General features: G+C 56.9%; 1 protein-coding gene across 1 annotated transcript in view; it reads left to right on the forward strand.

Annotated features, from left to right (window-relative positions):
• Nucleotides 1–8,467: 8,467 nt before the first annotated feature.
• IL5RA (interleukin 5 receptor subunit alpha) overlaps nt 8,468–19,126 on the forward strand; it is a 29,936-nt gene continuing 19,277 nt past the window's right edge. The window contains exons 1-5 of the mRNA XM_070051239.1: nt 8,468–9,042; nt 9,970–10,092; nt 13,953–14,114; nt 16,059–16,204; nt 18,583–18,724. Coding sequence (XP_069907340.1) covers nt 14,042–14,114; nt 16,059–16,204; nt 18,583–18,724 — 361 coding nt within the window. The 5' untranslated portion in view covers nt 8,468–9,042; nt 9,970–10,092; nt 13,953–14,041. The remainder of the gene's footprint in view (nt 9,043–9,969; nt 10,093–13,952; nt 14,115–16,058; nt 16,205–18,582; nt 18,725–19,126) is intronic.

The raw sequence follows: 19,126 nt of genomic DNA on the forward strand, positions 1-19,126 counted from the left end.
AGAAACAGGACATCATTTTGAAACAGGAACAGTCTGGTTAGTAAGTAGGTTGGGTTTTGTTCAGTAAACGTCCCACAAAGACCACTCAGGGCCCAGACGTTTCGGTGACCAGTGGCACCAAGCCTACTCCCCCAACAGGAGGAGGCACTGAGCCCGTGGGGGGAGACCGGTGTGAAATAATTACCCAAAGTTAACGGCCCTCGAGATCCCACACGAACACAGAAACAAAAACTTCATAAAACATGGATGCGCCAAACCCCACAGTGTGTGCAGACACGCATCAGGATCAGGATCTGCCCCAAATCCCAGGATCCAAGGTGGAGTTAAGGCTCAAAAACCCATCAGTGTAAGCCACCAGGATTATTAGACGGAAAAAGAAATTCCAAACACTCATCACCCCAACAGAGGCCGAGAGAGCACTAAGTCAGCACCCACACGCCGCAGCTGCCCAGCCCCAGCCGCTCCACTTCCAGTGCAGCTCCCTGCTAGCGGGGGCTGGGGGTGGCCCAAACACCCCGGCCTGCCACGCACCTGGGAGACCCGGCTGGCGCTGCCACCTGCACCAGGCTCGGCAGTCACAGCCCTCTGGGAGGGAACCAGCACATGGAAGACCTCTCTCTGTGTCTTACCCTCTCTCTCTCTCTAACCCTTCCTTTCAAATAAATCTTTTTTTAAAAAATCTCAACACCCATTCCACATGAATATCATTTAAAAATCCAAGTAGAAGGAGATTCGTCACTATAGTCAGGGGGACCCGAGACTGCCTGCAGGTGACCGCAGACTTCACTGGAAACACTGAGCACTTCCCCCTGAGTACCAGAAACCAGGCAAGGACGAGCAGTCTCACCACCTCTTTTCAACATTTACATATTTTTTCTTTTTTCTTTTTTTTGACAGAGTGGACAGTGAGAGAGAGACAGAGAGAAAGGTCTTCCTTTACCGTTGGTTCACTCCCCAATGGCTGCTGTGCTAGGCACACCACGCTGATCCGAAGCCAGGAGCCAGGTGCTTCTCCTGGTCTCCCATGGGGTGCAGGGCCCAAGCACTTGGGCCATCCTCCACTGCACTCCCTGGCCACAGCAGAGAGCTGGCCTGGAAGAGGGGCAACCGGGACAGAATCCGGCGCCCCGACAGGGACTAGAACCCGGTGTGCCAGCGCCGCAGGCGGAGGATTAGCCTACTGAGCTGCGGCGCCAGCCTTTTCTTTCCTTTTTTAAAGAGACTACCAGAGCTCTGATCTACTGGTTTACTGCACATATACCTGAAACGGCCAGGGCTGGGCCAGGCTGAAGCCAGGAGCCTGGAACTCCATCCAGATCTCCCCTGTCGTGGTGGGGGCCCAACGACTTGAGCCATCAGCTGCCACCTCCCGGGGTCTGAACTGGCGGGAAAGTGGAATCAGGAGTGGAGCCAGCACTCGAGCCCCAGCACTGTCCCATGGGATGCAGGCTGCTCGGCTGGCATCCGAGCCGCTGGGCCAGTGCCCACACTCTTTGCTACGTTTCACATGGTCTACATGGAAATCACGGGACTCAAGCGTGCTCCTGCTGCTGGCGTGTTAAAACCCACGCTACCTTTTACACAGAGTCTAAGCATGTGCCCGCGCATCACATATGGAGGAAGGAGGAGAGAAGCCATATGGTTGACAACCAAGCATATGTCAACACCATCCATCTCTAAGGAAATGCAAATTCATGCCACAGGGAGGCCTAAATCCGTAGACCTGGCAGTAACAGGTGCTGATAAGGGTGCGGAGCGCCTGCAACCCTGGCACTGCTGGTGGCACAGCAGCTTCGGCAAACGATGTGTTGTTTTCTGATAAACTTAGGCGTCCCCTTACCTTATGACCTAGCAAGCCCACTCCATGATATTTACCGTAGGTGGACACCGTATGTGAGTGGTTACGGTAGCTCCGCACATGACCATCCCGAAGTGGAAATGACGCAGATGTCCTCCCAGCAGAACACTGGTCAGCAGGTGCACGGAGAAACAGGCCGGGGCGCATCCACCCCGCAAGGCAAAGTACACGCCTGGTACCCCAGACAGCAGATCTGGCTGGCCCCCGCGCGAAGCAGCCAGATGCAGGGCTCTATGAGGTGGGGCACCCAGAACAGACAGAACCAGAGCGGCAAAGCCGAGCACTGGGGCAGGGCTGGAGACAGGAGGGCTCTACCACCAGAGGGCCCGAGGGGACAGGGCACACACACCGTGCCTGCCGGCTGTGTGGTCCACACGCCACTGTGCTGGCAGCACACTAAGGAGGGTGGGCGTCCCTGCGTGTAGGTTACAACAGGGCCCAAGGATATCATCTTCCTATCCCAGCGACAGCAACAGGAAACAGGCAAGCCATGAACGCCAGAAAAACACGCTTCCAAGGCTCTCAAGGAGCGTGCACTCAGGTAACTCCAAGATTGAAGCCTTCGCAGAGGCGAGCCGGAGGAGGAGGCCAGGACACAGCCTCCGCACAGGGTGCCTGCTCGTCCCCGCCCCGTCTAGCGTGAGGTCCCCCTAGGACTGACGCAGCCTGGGGTCAGCCCGCAGACTTTCCCGCGAGGAACCACACGGAAGTCCCGCAGGAAGCATCCTGTCGGTACAGCACCTGCCCCAGGGTCGGTGTCACAGGGGCCCCAGAGCCACAAAGTTCAGAAGGAAACTCCAGCCAGTGAAACCCAGAGCTGAGAGACAGAGGAGCGTCCACTTGGCGCCCAGCGCTGGTCCTGGTGAGGGCTGCTTTGGGTGCCCCCGGTGCTTGCTCAGGGCTCCCCGTGAGAGCCAGGTCCAGTCTCCCCACAACCAGGGACACACCGTGGCCCCCAGTGTTCCACTGCCTCCTGGTGCAGCCGTGTTCTGAGCGTGTTTCTGTGCCACGGGTTTATTTCTGTGCAGTGAGAGGCGGGCAGGCACCGGTACCCGAAGACAGGCGCGGGCCTGGCGCAGCTTTCACGCACTCACCCACTCCCTCCTTCACTCATCAGCCATCCTTGCTGTCGGGGGGGACAGCTCCCACAGGCAGCGTTCTGCGCGGAAGCAGCTGCCTGGCCAGCCGGGCCCAGCAGCGCCTGCCCCCTGCGTTTCCCCCGACTCCTGCATTTCAGGCAGGTGGCCTGAGTTCAAGCAGAAACACAGGGCTGAGCCGGGTGACCCCTTGAAGAGGCAGCGTGGTCCCCGCTGCCCACCCTCATGCCAGCCTCACCCCTCGCTCAGGAGCCCCCGCCCCACCCTGGGGCGCTGTGCAGGACGGTCAGGCGTAAGGAGAGCGTCTGCCCCGGGGGAGAGGCGGGGGCCACGGTCAGCAAGGCAGGGGAAGGCTGAGGCGCCCCAGGGTCACCCGTCTGTGACGGGGCCCAGGAGGGCCCTGGGTGGCACCCACTCCAGCCACCTCTGCAGCTTCTCCCTGCACACACACACCACACACACACACAAGAACAAAGAACACGTGTGTTCCAGTGTTCCAGGAATGTGTCTTCCTTGCAACAACAGGAAGTACCCGTTTGAAAGACAAAGTCACTTGCTAGTTTTGTTCTCATAAAAGTTGAATGCAAGCCCGCCCCAGTTTAAGGTCTCCCAGAGGACGCATAAAGATATTTCTCAGCCGAAGCAGAATGGCAGCGTGCGTCGGTGCTGGGAGACTTCCCACACACATGCAATTTTATTTTACATTTAAAAGAGGTTAGTAAATAGACAAATCAATTTTAGCTGCTCCGGAATTTCACATGGGTCATTAATTTTAAAAGATGGGGCTTCAATAATAGTTAAAGGAACAGCAGCCCAGGGGAAGGAGAATAATCACCTCCGAAACGCGGAGTTACCAGCACCAAGAGGGCTCGGAGACTCAGCTGCCTCGCGCGGCTCTGCACAGCATTTGAACTGAGGACGGGCCCTGACGAGGCCCTGCCTGACCAAACAGAGACAGTCCTCCAATCTACAAGTTCAGGGCAGGAGACGGGCACCCCGCCACCTCTGCGGTGCAGGCAGCAGCTCAGAGGCAGCTCGGGCAAACTCTGAAGGCACCAGGAGTCGCTGGGGAGACCCTGCTGCCTGCCACCCCCAGCCCAGACGACCCGCCACAGTGTAGAACAGCACCGACAGTGGTAGAATCCACGTTTTCCCAGCCTGGCTCTGGAAACCTTCCCAGAGAGGCCGAGCTGCGTCAACTCGCCAAGCCTGTGTTTCCTCGTCTGTAGGCTGGGCTGCCGGACTACCTGGTGGGACGCCAGGCAGGACAAAACGACAGGTAGTAAGGCAACCGGCAGTCCCAGGCACGCGAGAGGGTCTCTCTGGCTGAAATGGAACATCAGGCGACACGGATGGAGTCTAATTTGCAAGGCGTAGCTCTCCTCCTTGTTCTCACACCTTCTTGGTTTCCTATACCTGGCTTCCCACGGCGATTCTTCAGCTTTACTTTCGGCCGCGCGTGGGAGATCCACAGACCGATTTTCTCTGCGTTTTGCTCATGGCCGCAGGCATTCCAGTTCACTCCCGGCAGGGCATCTGCCTGGTAGTTTTCATGCCGGTGTTATTGAGATACAATTCACCTGTCCTGAAACTCTCCTGGTCAAAGCGGACAGCTCTGTGGTTCCCGTGCAGTCAAGGGCTGGCGACCGCCCGGTCAGCCCAGAATATGTCCATCATCCCCAAGGACACCTGAGACCCAGCCCCACTCTCTCGCCACGTTCCGGAACCTCCGCCTGCCGCCTGCAGCCTCCACCAACTGCTCACATGTGTCCGTGGCTGCAGATTGTGTTCGGGCATTTCACAGAGGCAGTCACGTGTGTGTGGCCCTGGGATTGGCTGCTGCCACGTGGCTTCCAGCTGTCCGGGTCCATCCTCGCCGGAGCAGCTGTGGTCCCCTCCTTCCGTGGCTGACTGCTATCCCACAGCACGGGTCCCCACTCATCAGCTGCGCTCACTCTCCGACTGTTGGAGACCATGCTGCTGTGAACACTCCTGCACCTGTTTCTACGTGGCTGTAAGATTTCAGTCCTCTGGGGCGGGCATCTGCCCAGGAGCAGAGTGACAGGGTCACACGGCCACGCCATCTTTGCCCTTGCGGGAGCTGTGCTCCAGCAGCAGTGTGTGGGGCCCGGGTCCTGCACATCCTGCCCCGCACCCGCCGCCGCCTGGTTTCTCTGAGCAGCCTCCCGGGCATGAAGAGAGCCTCACCGCGGCCCGGCTCTGCCCGGTGCTGACGGCGCTGAGCGCTCCCCAGGTGCCCAGCCCCTGGAGCTGCGTCTCTCCAGAACCTTCATCTGCGTTCCACTGAGTTACTCTTCACTCTCTGATGGGGTAAAAAGAGTTCTCCATATATGATAAATACAACTCCCGTACCACATACATAGTTGTCATTTTTCCCCTTCTGCAACTAGTCCTTTCTTTTTAAAGAAAACACACACATACATAGAGACAAACATACAGAGACAGAGACCTCGCAGCTCCTTGTTCTGTGCCCAGATGGCCCATGTCAGCCAGGGCTGGGCCGGGCTACAGCCTGGAGCCTGGAACTCAATCCGTGTCTCCCCTGTGGGTGGCAGGGACCCAGGGACTTGAGCCGTCACCTGCTGCTCCCAGCGTGTGTGTTCACCGGAGGTGGGAGCAGAGCAGGCACCGGGACCAGGCACTCGGATGTGGGGTGTGGGCGGCCCAGATGAGGCCTTGCACTTCATCCCTTCAAACACAAAAGCTTGCAAGTATGGTGAGGTATGACTTATCCATGCTTTTTATTTCACCATTTGTGCTTTTATATTTTATTTTAGAAACCCCTGCCTAGGGGCCAGCATTGTGGCGTAGTGGGTAAAGCCGCTGCTTGTGACACCAGCATCCCATGTGGCTGCCGGTTTGAATTCCGGGGCTGCTCCACTTCTGATCCAGCTCCCTGCTGATGTGCTGGGGAAAGCAGTGGAAGATGGTCCAAGTGCTTGTGCCCCTGCCACCCCCATGAGAGACCTGGAAGAAGCTCCTGGCTCCTGGCTTCAGCCTGGCCCAGCCCCAGATATTGTGGCTCTCTGGGGACCAAACTAGCAGGTGGAAGACCTCTCTCTGTCTTTCTCATTCTGATTGTAACTCAAATAAATGAACACATCTTAAAAAAAAAAAAAAAAAAAAAAAAAAGGAACTACTGCCTCATCCAAAGTTATGAAATTTTATGCTTGGGCCTTCTTCCAAGAAGTTCATATTTTTCCCCTTCTTGGTCTTTCTTTGGTGCTTTTGGAGTTATTTGTGTGTGTGCGCTGTGGGGAGGCCAAGGTCGTCTGTATCACGTGCCTATTTGCGCCATTTGAGAAGGCTGATCTGTTCCTGTATGAATGGTTTTGGTAACCCCATCAAAAATCAGTTGACCACAAATGTGAGATTTTATCTGTGCACTTCCAGTTCTACTCTGCTGATCCGCATATCTCTAACGTTTTAAAATAACCTCTGGTGCCTGCCTTTATACATTTAGAATCACAAGAACAAAACTAAAGGAAGCGGTGACCCCACGGCGGCATGAGTTCAGCCTGAGCTCCCCACTCCCCTCTAGTAGCTGAAAGCATCGGTCTCACCGCCTGGCCGTGGGGAGGTGCTGGCCAGTCGCTCTCAGGCTCAGCCACGCACGGTGACTGGACGAGGGGGGGCACTCAGATGGCACCTGCGCACCTGCCCTTGCTCTCCTGCACTGTTCCCGGCACCAGGTATAGGACACGCCCTGGTATCCCCTGGTTCCAGATGGGCAGGGGGCTCTCAAGACAAGCCCGAGTCTAGCCTAGGACCAGTCAGACCACGGTCAAAACTCAGACTCCGACGCACAGAATACGCGTGCGCCGTGCACCACCGCGGCACCCGGGGGTGGCCACCCACAGCAGTAGCCGTCGGATCTCCGACTGCCGAGAGATAACCACTCCTATCGGCCTGTTCCTCCAGCCCAGAATGAGCTTGCAGAGAAAAGACTGTGCGCGTGCTCCCGCGAGGTTTTCACTTAACCCGCACACGATGCTCTGTGTCACTCAAAGCTCCTGATGAGCCACCCCTTCTAAAATCTGCAGCTTTCAACCTGGAGAAGTCCGTGTCTCCCTTAACACCACGCCTGCTCTGTTCTCACAAGTGAATGTAGCGCGAGCTTCTCTTTCTCTTTGACCTACATCCTGGTCCACCTGCCACATCATTGCACGGCATAGATTCCCGGAAGTAGCTATCCTCAGTTCAACCCCTCCGACCGGAGTTCCTTGTGGGGTCGCTAAATCCTGATTTCCATGGCATCACCGCCAGTATTTTCACCTGTGTTGCCTGGCTACACCCACACGATTTTGCTTCTTAAGGGATAAAGACAAATTTGATCTCATTTCATACAAAACAACGCATCAGGTTCCACTGCAATGCCTTCAGAAATTCACGTTTCGTTCTAAAGGACAAAAACTGCTCTCATAACTAACAAACTCCAGGAACGCTGCCTCTCCTGGTTTCCTTTGTTGCTTGTATGGAAACATGCAGACAGAATATGGCACGTTTTCTTATCAGCCCGAGAAGGCGGACCCAGGGGAGCAGCCAGGCCCCCCACCCCACGGTCCTCCCTGTGCCCAGCACGGAACACGCGTGCAACCCACAAACAGCCGCACCACTGCCCTCACGGTGACCATAGCATTTCTCAGGTTTCTTCAGGGGTGAATGTACCACGTCAAGGTTGCACGGGCACGACCTAAGGAGCCGGCCGCGTGGCTGAGGCCCTGGCGCACCGTCCTGTGTGCCGCTTAGCAACATCTGGACTGCTCTGCTCCTTGTTTTACTTCGGCTCTCCCCAAGGAAGGGGACGTGTCTCAGGTCGCCGACAACCATCCATCCGCTTTCATTTCGGCAACTGCTAACACGGCCCCCTGGGGAGCCCTGAGCACACGCGTGAACAGGCTGGCGCGGGCACGTCCGTGGGAGTCGCACTCAGAGCACCCATCACTGGCCACTGCCCCAGCAACCAGGGACCCAGCAACTCAGCTCCCACCTCTGTGCCCAGAGTCTCCCAGGCAGGTTGCTAATCCTGCATCCCTCCTCCCTGGAGCTAAGCCTGAATCACCCCGGGAACATGCAACCCATTTGTATCTGTTCATAGCCTGAGCCGCTGTTTCCAACGCAGACAGCCCGGCCCGTCACTCACCTTCAAACCCCCCCAACAGAACTGGAACCGAGGACAGGAGCATCCAAGCAGGTCGCCAGGAGGGCAGCATGTGGGGATGACGCCTGGGTGCTGCTCTGGGGTCCCAGGGACAAGAGAGAGAGAAGGCTTTGCAGGGCACCACGGAGCTACACTGAGACATCCCAGCAAGGGGTGCCCAGGCTGTGGACCCCAGAAACGCTTCCCGAGGGTTGGGGCTGCTCGCAGAGCAGAGAAGGCCCTGCCCACTGCTGGACTCAGCAGCAGGGAGAGGCTCAGCCTCCAGCCCCGGTTCTGGCCGGCTTCCTGCTGCTGGGTGGGAGGTAGAGGAGGATTAGAAGGACTCCAGCCAGCCATGCTGTGAGGAAGACAGAAGTGCCACACCCTAGAGAGCCCACCAGAGATGCAGCCACCTGGCCCCGCCAGCCAAAGTGCCTCTGGCTGCACGAGGCACTGAACACGCAGGCCAGCCCTTCCCCACGCTGGCTGGGCCGGGTCTCCCTGCCCTCCAGGGCTCAGGGCACCACTGCCTGACGCCCTGAGCACCAGCTTGGAGAAGTCGCACAGCCATCGCTTTGCAGAGGAAGCGGCGGGAGCTCCGTGCATCACAGCTGTGGTGATGAAAGAGCAGCAACTGCCGTGAAGTCACAGTGCCCAGAGATAAGCTCGCCCCAGAGTGCCCAGCCGCCGCCGGCTCACGGCCACCCGGCCCTCGGAGGTGAGCACCAGCGCACGGCGCGTGGCAGGGTGAGCGAGTGGCCGGCGTGCTGCTGCCGGGACACCCCTGGTACCAGGGCCTACGGCCGGTGGGACGCGGAGATGAGCAATTCTATGGCAAACTCTGAAGTCACAGAAAAGGGAAGCAAAACCCCTCTCTCTCTATTATTAGCAGGGAGCATGAGGACGCGCGGCTGAACTTCTGCGAGGTAGGTCCTGCCGTTCTGGGTACTGGTTTCTGTTCGTGGTGTTTGCCAAGACACTGTGCTGGGCCAAGGCGGGGTGGATGAGCCACCGCGGTGACCCCGGCTGCAGACGCTCCCTGGAGCAGAGGGCGTTTGTGGCTCAGCCCCTCGGGATTCCTCACGGCCTACGGACAGCTCCGTGCTGTGCAGCCTGCTCAGAGGAGTGCAGAAGGCAGGGCAGAGGGCACCGTCAACCCCTCGGCGAGGAAGCCTTGGCTGAGAGCGCGGCAGGCTGAGAGCGCGGCAGGCTGAGAACCAGCGGCTCAGCAGGCCCAGCGCTGTGTCCACCGACGCCTTCGGCAGCTTCTGCCGCAGGATCTTGGTTTGCAGCAATGCTCTTGTTTTATACAAAATGCACCAAGACTGGCGGAGAGGCCTCACTCAGCTTTAGGTTCTTCAGTTGTCTGAAAGCATTTTTATGTACACGCAAGAAATGGATGAACTGGAACAACACAAAACAAACAAACAAACAAAAAAAAAACAAGGAGAAAGAAGTGGGGGGAGGGAGCGAGCGAGCGAGCAGATGCGATTTTAATAGATCCTAAAACTCATGGCTACCAGCATGAAAAATGCCTGCTTTTACAGTGATATATTGGATGCTAGCTTTATTGAGTCACCGAGCATCTCATTAGCTGGTGCGACCTCTGCGTCCAGGAAATACGCTCTCTTTCGTAGTTCCTGGAGAAGAATTACTCTCTGACCGATTTCTTAAAGGTTTGCATGTGGAAATATAATAAAGTTTTGGAAATCAAATCAGCTCATTTGTATACATGACTCGAGGTGCTGCCTGAGGCCATTTCCAGGCAAGGCACCCCGGGCTGCCGCGCTCCGAGTGGCTGCGTGGGGCCTGCCCGCTCTGGCCTGTGTGCTGATTGGCCTTGCTCTGCACAGGGCCGGGCACCTGACCTGCTGCCACGTGAGGCGCTGGCTCTGCGGCCGAGAGCACAGACACCACGGACGTGGCCTTGGGGCCTGCTGAGCACCAGTGGACGCAAGACGATGGCCTGCAGACAGGTATGCCCGGGGCGGCGGGCCACGGGCACGTGTGACACACGTGTGTGGTGGTGGGGAGACACTCAGCTCCTGGGGTGTTGGTAGCAGGCTCCTGTCCCTGTCCATCTTCCAAGAGCCAGGGTGGCCGTGACATTTCCGCCTGGACCCGTGGAGCTTCAGGCCTTTGGAGACAAAGTCCCCAGGGCTGCATCTCGGAACTGCTGCAGACAACTCAGATGTCTGGTGGTGGTGGGACGAGCAAACTACGGCTGCGCGGCCCTTGTGTGCACGCTTTCTCGGGGCGATGCGGGGCCCCCTGCTCGACGAGCTCTTTGTGTGTTGCCGCCTGGTCTCTGCAACCCTCCTCCAGCCCCGAGAGCGTGTGGCTCGGGGGCTGCGCCACCCCGGAAGAAAGAGGAAGCTGAGCCTGTTCTTCGAAGGGGCCCGCTGGAGCGTGCATCCGCTCGGTCGCTTTTCGATTTCTGCCACTGAGGTCGGCTGTGGAAAGAGGGGTCCCCACAGCTGACTCAAAAGAGCTCTGAGAGCCGGACTGCAAATCCCACTTGGGTTTAAACTGAAAGGCCCCAGGCAGAAAAAATGAGTGGGGGGAAGAAAAAAAGAGCAGAGAGTCTCTGAGCACAGCTCCAGCAGACTCCGACCCCTTCTCAAGAACACTGGGGAAATCCAGCGGCAGTGGCCGGAGGCTGACCCCAGTGTCCTGGAAACCGCTCTCAGGAAAGACGCCGCGCTCCCATGACCCCAGCCCCAGAGGACACGAGGCCCCCACGGGCTGGACCCAGAGCCTCTCGCGGAACTCCAGGTTGGCCCAATGAGCACCAACAATGAGCTCCCTGCTTCCCCCCAAGCCGAGTGTGGGTGCTGCCCGGACTGCAGGAGTAGGGACACCATCGCGTTTGTTTCCTTCCACTCAACTTGAACTTGATTTAACAACACAATGGGCTTCAACTGGTAGCCCCAAGAGTGGCTTACACTATCTTTTTTTTTTTTTTTTTTTTTTTTGACAGGCAGAGTTAGACAGTGAGAGAGAGAGAGAGACAGAGAGAAAGGTCTTCCTTTTTCCGTTGGTTCACCCCCTAAATGGTTGCTACGGCTGGTGCACTGCGCTGATCTGAAGGCAGGAGCCAGGTGCTGCCTCCTGGTCTCCCATGGGGTGCAGGGCCCAAGCACTTGGGCCATCCTCCACTGCCCTCCCGGGCCACAGCAGAGAGCTGGCCTGGAAGAGGGGCAACCGGGACAGAATCCGGCGCCCCGACCGGGACTAGAACCTGGGGCGCCGGCATCACAGGCAGAGGATTAGCCAAGTGAGCTGTGGCACCGGCCTTATGCTGTCATTTTGACCTAGCAGTACGTGTTGTCACGCCAGCGAGTTAGCTCTGCTCCTGTGCAATGAAATTTGGCCTCGTGGACACCCACCAAAGGGTGCCTCCTTGGCTGAAGAGGTGTCCCCCGGAGGCCCCAGTCAGTCCTCAATGGGAACAGGCAGAGGCGCCGGCAGCCTGGGCTGCGTACGTCAGGACACAGAGCAGCGAGGCAGGGTCCACTCGGGTCTGGAATGAGAACGTGGGGTTGAACGACGGAGCTCAGGTACTCTGAGCCTTGGGTAAAACCTGTGGGCTCCCGGGAGTGTGGGAGTCGGAACTGCCCGGATCTGCTCCGGGGTCTCGTGCTGTCTTTCAGAGACGCTGTCTTGTTGAATGGGATCACAGAAGCATAAAACTTCTCTCTCCATTTATGGCAAAAAGAAAAATTAATCAGCCAAGTTTGGGAACGATTACGTTTTCAAAAATGCAGCGTCAGTGACAGCGCTCGCTCTGCGTCCTCTCTGCGATACGCAGTCGTCTGCGTTTTTCTACTGTTTAATCGTAAAGGTTGCACAAGTGTTCATTATTTTTACACGCAAGATTGTAGTCTTCCTTTGCCACTCAGTGGAAGTCACTAGGGAAAATTAATTTTGCATTTTTCTGACCTACAATTTCTATTCACAGAAGTTATTGCAAAGTTACAGCACAGGAGACCCTTCAAAAAGCTCATGGAAAAATGTGAATTAAGAAAAACCTATGCATGGATTTTCTTGCACCAAAATGACTGACTTTTTCCATGCACTTCTTGAAGCCCTCAGGGATTTGGTATCCATTCAGGAAATGCCGGCACTTGACAGCCTCGCCTCCGTGACCGGAAGCAGCCGCAGCCCTGGCTGGCATTAACCGTGGTTTCTCTGTGGTCCTCGGACTGCCCTTGGTTTCATTGAATTTCTCGCTCTTGACATTAAAAACAGTATTAGAGCACCCGCGTTTGTTGCCATTATCTTTGTTTCAAAGGTTGGAGTCATCAGAGAAAAAGAAACGAGATGATTTTTATGCAAACTGGTCTAATGCTGATTAGTAATACTCAAGTTCATTTGAAAAAGGAGTTAACGTGACTTTTGTGTTGCTTCTTTCCTGTGCTGCGGAAATTTTGCAATTTCTAGGTTACTAGGTTACTAGTTACTAGGTTAAGCAGCAAGTTAGTTGCTTACTAAATTGGCAAAGAAATGAATTAAGACTGTTTTGTGCCGTTTTCTGTGGGTGCCTGCTTAGCTGAGGTCTCTTCCATGGTTCTGCTGGAGTCATTTTTAGAAAATATCAAGCCATTACATACATCTTCAAGCTGAAGCCTAGAGAAGTCATTTTCCTTAGAGCTGACTAAGAATAGATTTTTCTCTTTAAAGTTTTATTTTTATTTGAAAGGCAGAGTTGCAGGGAGACAGAGAGGGAGGGAGAAAGGGAGAGGGAGAAAGGGAAAGGGAGGGAGAGGAAGGGAGAGGAAGGGAGAGAGAGGGAAGGAGGGAGAAAGGGAAAGGGAGAAGAAGAGGGAGGGAGGGAGGGAGGGAGAGAGGGAAAGAGGGAGAGAGGGAGAGGTCTCCATCTGCTGGTTTACTCCCCAATGGCTGCAATGGCCCAAGCTGGGCAAGGCTGAAGCCAGGAGCCAGGAGTTTTACCCAGATCTCCTAAATGGGTGCAAGGTCTCAAGCACATGGGCCATCTTCCACTGCTTTCCCAGGTGCATTAGCAGGGAGCTGGATCAGAAGTGGAGCAGCTGGGACTTGAACCTGCGCCCCTGTGGAATGCCAGCATGGCAGGCGGTGGCTTAACCTGCTGTGCCACAGCCCAGCCCAGCACAAGCCTTGTGTTGTAGATCCAGGACTGGCTCCCGGGCAGGCGGCTTCAGAGCCCTCGGCTCCTGGTGAGGACTTCAGCTCCTGTCCCTTCCTCTGGGGGCCTGGGCGACCTCGGGCTGAAGCTCCGTTTGTGGGTGACGACCACACCTGCTGGACCCCAAGAGTCTCTCTGCGGGGGCTAGGGGGCACGCCCAGGGTGCCTTGCACATGAGCCATCCTTTGAACTTCACGGCAGAATCGCCCTTTTTCTCCAGGGCTATGGCTTCTCAGTTCAGTGTCCTGCTCTCATTCGGGTGCATATACAAAAAATCAGTGTCTCTGGAACTCACAAAACTGTGCTTGGGATACAAACTTTCGCTCTTGGCAGGGCTCCTGGCTGTTTTAGGGGTAAGGTTCTTGTCCTGCTGATCCTACTAAATACTCAGGGACCACAACGGAGGGCCGCGGGCTCTCCGCTTGTTCTTGGCACCCAGAACTCCTGAGCTGCCACCTGCTGCGGTCTCCTCCCCTTGCTCCCTTCTCCCGCAGCTTGGCACGGGCTCTGGGTTCAAGGCATTCAGAGACCTCAGTGCGCCGGCTGGATCTTAACGTACCTGGGACAGGTTTTCCAAGGGTCTTCCCTAAGGATTTGCCCCAGGGTTTGGCCCTACATTGGAAGGCAAAATGCAACATCTGCCCACCTCTGTGTTTCTGTGTGTAACAGACCCATCACAGACGTGTGTGAAATGGACGAGGAGCTGCCTCTGGGCGACAAGGGAGCTGTGGTGGCAGCACCGCCTCGACTGGAGCACCATGCTGCCGGCGTTGCTGCTGCTTCTGGGGGCGGCGGTGCTGCGGGGAGCGGACACACTTCCTGACCAGAACCGTGAGCACGCTCTCTTCACCTCACCTCTTCCTTTCTGTTCATTTGAAAGAGTTACAGAGAGAGGTCTGCTGCCTGCTGGTTCCCTCCCCAAATGGCCGCGATGGCCTTAGCTGCGCTGATCCAAAGCCAGAGGTAGGAGCTTCCAATGGGTCTCCCACATAGGTGCAGGGCTCCAAGGACTTGGGCCATCTACTGCTGCTTTCCCAGGCCACAGCAGAGAGCTGGATGGGAAGTGGAGCAGCCGGGACTTGAACCGGCGCCCATATGGGTGCAGGCGCTGCAGGCCAGGGCGTTAACCCACTGTGCCCCCTCCTTTTTCTTTTTAGTGAGTGATTCCGTGAAGGAATACATGACGATTTTTCCCTAAATAAGTCCTCAATTAGGAAATCACATATGGACATTGACAAAAAAAAAAAAAAAAAGAGTATCAATCCTCATTGGGCTTTAAACGCACTGTGTCTTAAGAACACAGCGCTAACAGAACTTAACTTGGGTGCTGCCGTGGGAAATCAGGTTCCAAGTGTGGGTGCCGGGCCTTCCTGTGGCCACACTTGGATGTGCTTCCTGCACGGCAGAGCCCAGACGGCCTCCCCTCAGAGGACGAGGCGCCTCCCCTGTGTGCCGCTCTGAAGCCTGCTGCTCTGTGGGTCTGTGTGATGCAGAGTTTAAGAATGGAGACGGTCACACAGTCCTGACCCGGCATTGCCTTACGGACCGTCCAGGACAGAGACCATGTGCTGCCGTGCGCAGCGTCCGGGGTGGGGGGTGGGGGCAGTAGCCACGTGCGGCTTTGGAGCACTTGAAATGCAGATAGGGTAACTAGGGTTATGGAGCAGCCCCATAACGCACAGAGCCGAGAATGACCGCGTGTGCATGCAGAGGCGTGTGTGGGCGCTGCTCGGGACACCTGTGCCCCACACTGGAGTGGCCGGCATTGAGTCCTGCCTCTGTTCCCCACCCAGCTTCCTGCCAGTGCCCACCCTGGGAGGCAGCAGGTGATACCTCGAGCAAGTGGGTCCCTGGGTGAAGCTCCCGGCTCCCGGCTTTGGCACGGCCCCGCCCTGGCTCCTGGCTTTGGCCTGGCCCAGCCCTGGCTCCTGGCTTTGTCCTGGCCCAGCTCCGGCTCCTGCGGGCCTTTGGGGAGTGAAGCAGCAGATGGATGATCTCTCTCTCTCTCCTTCTCTCTGTCTACCACGTATAAGAAATTTCCTTGGAAAAACCTAACAATTTAGCAAATAAATAGAGACTATGTTTGGTTGTGTGTATATTTTCCCATTTTAGTGAAATAGTTGTATAAATATATGTCCAGAAAGAAATACAGTGGACACACACTTGTTAGCATCATTCTCAGGGGTGCCATTGTAGGAAATTTTCCTCTCTGGTTCTCTCAAGTCTCCACCGTGAGCACACGCTGATGTCACAGACTCCAGCCGGCCCTGTGGAAGCCCAGTCAGAACAGCCCCCGCAGGAGAAACCCTCTGTGAGCGCCCCCACATAACGTGGCTCACGGCAGGTTCAAGTTGGCGCATTTCACATCGCGTGCCAGCACCCGTGCCGTCTACCAGTGCAGGGCGCGAGAGACAGCACGCAGCTCCCACGCGTGCACGTCTGATGAGCCCTACGATTTCCTATCCCACTTACTTCTACACCATTAAAACCACCACTGCTCACACACTAGTGACCTGTTCGTGACAGCGACCCTCAGGTGGACGACTGTGCTTATCAGGAATGGTGGTACAGCAAGTCGCCCGTTCGTCGGTAAAACGGGGGGATGTTACAGGCAAACGCCCGGGCATCGGTAAAATGAGTTCAAAACAGCTGTAAGTAAACTCTTCCAAGATCATCGCAGCGCCGCACACTCCAGCAGCCGCGATGGACCCAGACGCCGTTCCTGTGCTGCCTGGTGCAGCCCCTCACCTGTGGCTTCTTCCTTCCCGCCCCCAGTCCTCCTCCTCCCCCCTGTCAACTTGACCATCGTCGTCGCTGGGCTGGCACGAGCCCTCCTGCGCTGGGCGCCACACCCCGACCAAGTGCGCCAGAACGTGACTGTGGACTACCACGTGCGGATCCACGGCCCACAGGAGGACGAGGTGAGCGTCCCTCCCACGCCCCGGCTCACAGCGGGCACCCACCCTCCCTGCTTTCTTATCCAATCAGCCCGCTGCGTCTCCGCATTTTATCAGATTTGGTTTTTGTCACTCCCCCTCTTCATGGAGGAACGACACTAAACCCTGTCTAGGCTTCATATCCGAGTCACGGCACCATTATGTCACTCCCCCTCTTCGTGGAGGAACGACACAGGACCCTGCGCTGTTCTTTCGTCTGCTCGGCCCTCCCCGGGTTTGCTGCTGGTTCTTCCCGGGTTGGCTACTATCCCTTCCACCTCCGTGGAAGGGTGGTTCCCCCTGGCCACATTCCCCACTTCCACGGGGGAGCGGCACACCGCCGGCCGGCTCTCTCGGGGGCTGCACAGGTGTTCCTTCAGATAGATATTCCCTTAGATGTTCCTGGTGCATGTTGTCTCTCTCCTCCTATAAAGTCCTCCTCCACCAATCCCAACTCGGCTGCCCACACGCCGAGTACGCTGCTCTCCTCCAATCAGGAGCAGGTCCTACAGTTTATTGGTTGAACTGGAGGCAGCTGTGTAGAAGCTGTTTCCTCCTCTCCCAGCGCCATATTGTGGGAGAGCAGATGCATAGAATAAGTCTTAATTCCAGTAACTTAGTCTAGTCCGGGTTGCTCCCCACAGTTTTTTTTCTTTTAAATCGACATAACACCTGCATGTACTTAGGGGGTAGCGTATGGAACTTTGGTCCACGTGAGGGTACTTCCACGGACACTGGAAGCAAGGGGAACTCTGCTCTGATGGGGGGATTTGGAGATCCACGCCCCCCCTTCCCCAGGACCTCAGTGGAGACCTCTCCCTCCCACTCCTCGAGTGGCTGTCGAGCGAGGGCGGGGTCAGCATTTCCAGCACGTGTCTGTCATTGCTTTGTCTTGGGCAGATGAAATTTTAAACAAAATTTAAAAAATCAACTTCATGCGGTAGTCACAGCGGCTGGGGGCGGATGGAGTGGCCGTGAACCAGCGCCCGTGCCGTGGCCGACAGGACAGCAGAGAGGAGTCTGGTCTCCAGGGAGAGGGCAGGACCAGGGCACAGGGACCAGGTCAGGCCGGTCCATCCATGGGCTTCCTGCCGGGGCACCGAAGCACCTGCTGGCCTGTGGTCTCAGTGTGGTGGGCAGCGCGGGCAGCATGCTCTGGGTGTCTTCCAGCCCAGTGGGACCCTAGAGGACTTTCAGCCCACCTCCCCTTTGTGTGGGGGGAGGCTAGCATGGAGAGGGGACTTGGGTCTGACGGTTTTATTTTGTTGGGTTTTTAAGTTTGTATCCATTTGTTCTGAAAGTTTGAGAAGGGGACAAAGAGGTTCATTCCCCAAATGCCCAGAACAGCTGCAGCTGGGAGCTGCATGTGGGTTCTACATGTGGCTGGCAGGGCCCATGTCCTCGGGCAGCACCTGCTGCATTAGCAGGAAGCTGGGGTGGGCAACAGAGCTGGGACTCAAATCTGGGCACCGAGATGTGGGGTGCAGGCACCCCAGGCAGCCTCCAAACCAAACACCTCCCACCAAACACCTCCCAGCCAGACACCTCCCACCAAACACCTCCCACCAAACACCTCCTAGCCAGACACCTCCCACCAAACACCTCCCAGCCAGACACCTCCCACCAAACACCTCCCAGCCAGACACCTCCCAGCCAGACACCTCCCAGCCAGACACCTCCCACCAAACACCTCCCACCAAACATCTCCCACCAAACACCTCCCACCAAACACCTCCCAGCCAGACACCTCCCACCAAACACCTCCCACCAAACACCTCCCAGCCAGACACCTCCCAGCCAGACACCTCCCAGCCAGACACCTCCCACCAAACACCTCCCACCAAACACCTCCCAGCCAGACACCTCCCAGCCAGACACCTCCCACCAAACACCTCCCAGCCAGACACCTCCCAGCCAGACACCTCCCACCAAACACCTCCCAGCCAGACACCTCCCACCAAGACACCTCCCAGCCAGACACCTCCCAGCCAGACACCTCCCAGCCAGACACCTCCCACCAAACACCTCCCAGCCAGACACCTCCCAGCCAGACACCTCCCAGCCAGACACCTCCCAGCCAGACACCTCCCACCAAACACCTCCCACCAAACACCTCCCAACCAGATACCTCCCAACCAGACACCTCCCAACCAGACACCTCCCAGCCAAACACCCGCCCCTAACTGGTTGTTTTTTTTTTCTGTGTGACAAATGTGTCCCTGAATCACTGTGGAATTATTGTCCTCACAAGGGTTTTGTTCTTAATTTGACCTAGCAAAACGACCTCACTGCGCTTTGTCATTTGAAAAGTGGCTCAGACACTCGTGGCCCTGCCCACGTCATCACTCTGGCTCTTGTTTTAGTATGAAACCAGGAGCACCGTGAGCACCTGCGTCGCCCCCCTGCACCAAGGCCTGTCGGCGAGCGTGAGGGCCATCGTGAGAGACCACGGCCGCCTCCAGGCCGCCAGCCGCTGGGTGTCCGCGGAACTCGAGCCCCCCCCAGGTAGAGCAGACCTGCGCCATGCTCTGGTGTTGGCAAATACGGGGCAGTACACACACGGACACCATCCAGCTCAGCCAGTCACCGTCCCTGCCACATCCCAACCGACACGGCCCTGCTGAACCCCACCTGACCCCCTGCGGAAGCCTGCACGCTCTCCAGAGCTGGGAGGCTACCACTTCTGATGCTCAGAGCCAGTGATGGTTTTGATTAAACCCCAGGACACGCACTGTCACAGGAGAGGGAGAGAGGAGAGGCCGCATCGGCCCTGCACACATGTGGGCACGGATTCAGGGGTGCCTGGGCCGGTCGGGCCCACGGGGGATTTGTAAACGATTCTCTTGACCACCTCACTGGGGGAGCAAAAAGCACGCGGCTCAAACTGTGCTGGTGGTGTGGGGAGGT

Source organism: Oryctolagus cuniculus, chromosome 10 (genome assembly GCF_964237555.1).
Source record: "Oryctolagus cuniculus chromosome 10, mOryCun1.1, whole genome shotgun sequence".
Taxonomy (NCBI): domain Eukaryota; kingdom Metazoa; phylum Chordata; class Mammalia; order Lagomorpha; family Leporidae; genus Oryctolagus; species Oryctolagus cuniculus.